The sequence below is a fragment of the Poecile atricapillus genome, chromosome 1 (assembly GCF_030490865.1).
Source record: "Poecile atricapillus isolate bPoeAtr1 chromosome 1, bPoeAtr1.hap1, whole genome shotgun sequence".
Taxonomy (NCBI): Eukaryota; Metazoa; Chordata; class Aves; order Passeriformes; family Paridae; genus Poecile; species Poecile atricapillus.
The window spans coordinates 147943515-147947996 of NC_081249.1; the positions used below are offsets into that span (position 1 = coordinate 147943515).

Here is a 4482-nt window from a genome sequence, read left to right on the forward strand (position 1 = left end):
CACGCGCACAACGTGGACGCACGCGGACAAGCGGGCACGCGCGCGCGGAGAGCGCAAACGGCCACGCGCGCACAGGCGCGCGGAGTCACTCGGTGCGGCCGCACAACCGGCCCCTCCGGCGCAGCGCGGCGCGGGGCAGGGCGGGCCCGGCACAGCCTCCCACCCGCCCGCCGGCCGCTTCGCGTTCCTTTCCCCCTCCCCCCTTTCCCCTTGTCCCTCCCCACCTCCTTCCTCCCGAAAGTTTTTTTGGGCCTGCCCGCCCGGGTGATTCAGTCGCGGTGTCAATCACCCTGCCCTCCTCCTCCTCCCCTTTCCCGCCGCCGGCTCCTCCTCCCGGGGTAAGTCACAAACTTTATAAGTTGAGCTTTCCCCGAGCCCCCTGGAAGCGGCGAGCGGGCGCGGCGGCCGGGCGGGCTAGTGGCGGCATCGGCGGCGGGGGGAGGCTGCGAGCAGGGGCGCTGGAGGCTGTGCCTTACCCACGCCGTGACTCCTCGTGTCCGAGTGCCGCTGCCCCACTCGCTTCCCCCCTCGCTCGCCGAAGATGTCCACAGCCCTGGTGTCGCCCACCATCTTCGACTTGAGCGAAGTTTTATGCAAGGTAAGGGCGCCGGCGGGGGTTCCGCCGCCAACTTCGGGGCTTTTCGGTTTCCTTAGGGTTCGTGTTCGGGTACTTCCCCCTCCCCCGCTTCGTTTTCTGGTCGTGAGCAAGTTGGGTGCTGGGGCCGTAGGGCGCAGGGCGGGGACCGAGCTCGGCCACCCCGTTTCGGGACGCCGGGGTCTCTCCCGCCCGCGTTTCCCGCCTCAGCCGCTCCGGAGGATGAAGGGTGGGGGAGCCGCCCGCGCTCCCGGCGGGCTCAGCCGCGGCGCCGAGCGGGGGGGCCGGATCCTTCCCGTGCCCCCGGGGCCGCCGCGCTACAACACGCCCGGGCGCGGCGCGGCGGGCGGCGGCGCTGCCGCGGGGCCGGGCGGGGGGAAGAGCGGGCGGACGGGCGGGCTCGGTCCCCGCGGGGCTCGGCCGCCCCTCGCCGGTCGCGCTGCGGGAGCGGTTGGGCGGGCGCCGCGCCGCGCGCTGCCCTTCCCGCGCGCCGCCGGCCCCGGGGCCGCTCCCCGGGAAGCGCTCCCGCCGCGCGGGGTTTTCGGGCGCCCCCCCGCGCCGGGCGCTCGGCTCGCTCCGGGACCGCTCCGCTCCAAGGACGGGGAGGGGCGCGGCAGGGGGCCCGCGCCGGGGGCGGCGGAGGGGGGCTGCGGCAGATGTGGCTACGGAGGGACGGAGCTGGGGGGGGGCTGTCGGGGCAGGCCGATCCGCTCCGCGGGCCGCGGCAGTGAGAGGCGGGGGAGCGCCGCGCTCTCGGGGCTGCGCGGGGATGTCGGAGGAGGTGGTGGCAGTAGCAGTGACGTGACCGGCCCTTGCTTTGTCCCCGCAGAGCAACAAGATGTTGAATTACAGCCCCTCGGGTGTCAGCGGGTGCCTGCTGGACAGGAAGGCGGTGGGCACCCCGGCTGGCGGGGGTTTCCCTAGGAGGCACTCTGTCACCCTGCCCAACTCCAAGTTTCACCAGAACCAGCTCCTCAGCAGCCTGAAAGGGGAGCCGGCTCCCATGCTGGGCCCCCGGGAAAGCCGCTTCCGGGACCGCTCCTTCTCCGAGGGTGGCGAGCGCCTACTGCAGCAAAAGCAGCCCGGGGGACAGGTCAACTCCAGCCGCTACAAGACGGAGCTGTGCCGCCCCTTCGAGGAGAACGGCGCCTGCAAGTACGGTGACAAGTGCCAGTTCGCCCACGGCATCCACGAGCTGCGGAGCCTCACCCGCCACCCCAAGTACAAGACGGAGCTGTGCCGCACTTTCCACACCATCGGCTTCTGCCCCTATGGGCCGCGCTGCCACTTCATCCACAACGCGGAGGAGCGCCGCGCCGTGGCGGGGAGCCGGGAGCCCGCCGTCACCGACAGACCCCGCCTGCAGCACAGCTTCAGCTTCGCCGGCTTCCCCAGCACTGCTGCCAGCGGGCTGCTGGACAGCCCCACTTCCATCACACCGCCGCCCATGCTGAGTGCCGACGACCTGCTGGGCTCCCCCACCTTGCCTGACTGCGCCAGCAACCCTTTCACCTTCTCCAGCCAGGAGCTGGTCAGTCTCTTTGCCCCCAGCATGGGGGTGCAGGTGCCCAGCGGGAGCTCCCCCACCACCTTCTTGTTCAGGCCCATGTCCGAGTCCCCCAACATGTTTGACTCGCCACCCAGTCCTCAGGACTCCCTCTCTGACCAGGAGGGCTATCTGAGCAGCTCCAGCAGCAGCCACAGCGGCTCAGATTCGCCTATCCTGGACACCTCAAGACGTCTTCCCATCTTCAGCAGACTCTCCATCTCCGACGACTAATCTGGGGTTTCTTCTTGCCCCTCCCCACCTCTATTACAATGTTAAGCTGAACTCCCCCCACCTTGTCCCCAGTAGTCTGAGCTGGATGTTAACATGTCCACCTGCCTGCCTGATACCCACTGGCTTAAACCTTAAGTGCCAAAATTACGATGAGAAGCAATAACGTTTACAAAATTAGTGCCTTTTAACACTTTTCACTGTGACTGTATTACCTCTCCAGCTGCAGAGGGCACCAGCAGCTCTGTGCACTTCCAGATGTGCAGGAAATGTCCGAATCCGGCTCCCTCCACTGGCCACGTACTGCATCGCCCTCTCCCAGTCCCTTCCCATCTGGCCAGTTTCTGCTAGGCTGCAGGCATGTGGGCAAGCGTTAACATCCAGTTATCTTTCTCCCCTCCCCTTAAAGACTAAATCTTGCCTGGATCCGCTCAGGTCTGTGGGAAGAAAAGCTGAGAACGGACAAAGATTGTAACATGAGTGGGACTTCGACTGGGAGGAAGAAAACAAAAGAAAAGCAAAAAACAGATGGACTACGAGAGACTTGATTTTGGTGCTAAAAGTTCCCCATGTATACATGTGACATCTTAAAACAAATAAAGAAATAGAGGGGTGGGGCCAACAGAAGTCATTCCACACACACAAGTTCGTGTAAACAAAGTTCCAGTAGACATAGCTTTAATGGTTTTGCTCTAGAGTACTTTAGACCTATCTTAGAGCACTCACGCCAAGCTTTTTATTATTTTTTTCTGGGTTTTTAATTTTGTATAACTTTTCAGAAATTGGAGAGCAAATTTTGCTTGTCACTGCACAACAATATAAAAAGCTTATTTAACTTATCAAAACGTATTTATTGCCGAAACCTTTGCTTTTTAATTTTGTTCATATTTATCGGGATGATGAATCCATAGAATATATTCTTTTATGTTTAAATTATGATCTTCCATATTAATCTTAAGATTGTGAAGTGTCTTTTTTTCCTTTTTTCCCCACAGTTTAATATATTATACTACAATGACATTTTTTGTAACTTTACACTTTTTTTGGTTATTTTATTTTAAAAAATGAAAAATTAATTTAAAAAAATGCAAAAACTGTGTTTGGATTATTTATTTTAGAACTCCCTCCCCCTTTTTTTGTGTTGGACTGCAAATGGAGTTGTTGTGCATCTTTGCCTTTTCTCTTCTCCTTCTCTTCCCCTCACCCAGGTCTTGCCTACCTGGGCTTTAGAATGTACATACCTGAGCTCTGTTGCGAGACAACGTGGAAGGAAGACCTTTTTCTTCCTCTAATTGTATAGATTCTTCAAGGAGAAAAGCCTTGGGCTCAAAGTGCCTATCTGAAGACATTCCAAATACAGTTTGTCTTTGCATTTCTGTATTCCAAGTTTGGAGTTTTCCTTGCCAAGGTGAATGGGACTGGCACAAAGAGAATAATGAATGTAATTTTTTTTCCCCCTGTTACTGTTTGCTACACTGCTTTTTCTTCCTCTTTGTGTGAGTTTATTTAAAAGAGAATCTCTTTTGTAATGACTGTTTGCAGTTTAAATCAATAAACCCCAAGTTTTTTCAAGAAACTGACAGTGGAGCTGGTTTTACTTGCAAAAATTGAGGGGCTGGCTTTAGACAACCCAGCAAATGCAGATGCTTCCCTTCTCTTGACCCTTGACATGCCCACGGTGTGCCCAGGCATCCCTCCATCGTTCCTCACCGAGGCAGTGGGTCAGCCCTGCAAGTGCTTGGGAGCAGATCCGTGGCAGCAAATACCTGATGTGACTTACCTCGGTGGCCTTTAACCTCTTCTGTCTCTTATGGAGTGCTTTCTGTTCCTGACAAGTTCTTTCTGGTGAGCATGGCTTAAACCTGGGATTGGCTTTTGTTGCTTGTGTGCCTTGTGTGTTCCTGAAGAGCTCCTTCCCCCTTCAAGGAGGGCTTTCGTTTGTTTTGAGTGAGGCTAAAGTGGGGTGCTGAGGTGTTAGAGATACTCCAAATCTCAGTCCTGGCTTGTTAGTGGTACTGGTGTGCTTGCACAGAGGGGCTGTTTGGTGCTTCGTGAGGGAGAGGAACATGAACCCCCAGTGAAGGCTCAGATGTATGCACACATCACTCCT

General features: G+C 57.7%; 1 protein-coding gene across 1 annotated transcript; it reads left to right on the forward strand.

The window, feature by feature from the left end:
* Positions 1 to 311: 311 nt before the first annotated feature.
* ZFP36L1 (ZFP36 ring finger protein like 1) lies at positions 312 to 3948 on the forward strand. The gene is made up of 2 exons (XM_058857824.1): positions 312 to 598; positions 1425 to 3948. The coding sequence occupies exons 1-2, from the start codon at positions 542 to 544 to the stop codon at positions 2373 to 2375; spliced, it is 1008 nt and encodes a 335-aa protein (XP_058713807.1). The 5' UTR covers positions 312 to 541; the 3' UTR covers positions 2376 to 3948.
* The last annotated feature ends 534 nt before the right edge of the window (positions 3949 to 4482 follow it).

Bases quoted from the DNA above. Each gene is read 5' to 3' on its own strand.
- ZFP36L1 (XM_058857824.1), top strand. From the start codon at position 542: ATGTCCACAGCCCTGGTGTCGCCCACCATCTTCGACTTGAGCGAAGTT. The intron at 599-1,424 runs GTAAGGGCGCCG...TTGTCCCCGCAG, and splicing joins TGAGCGAAGTTTTATGCAAG to AGCAACAAGATGTTGAATTA.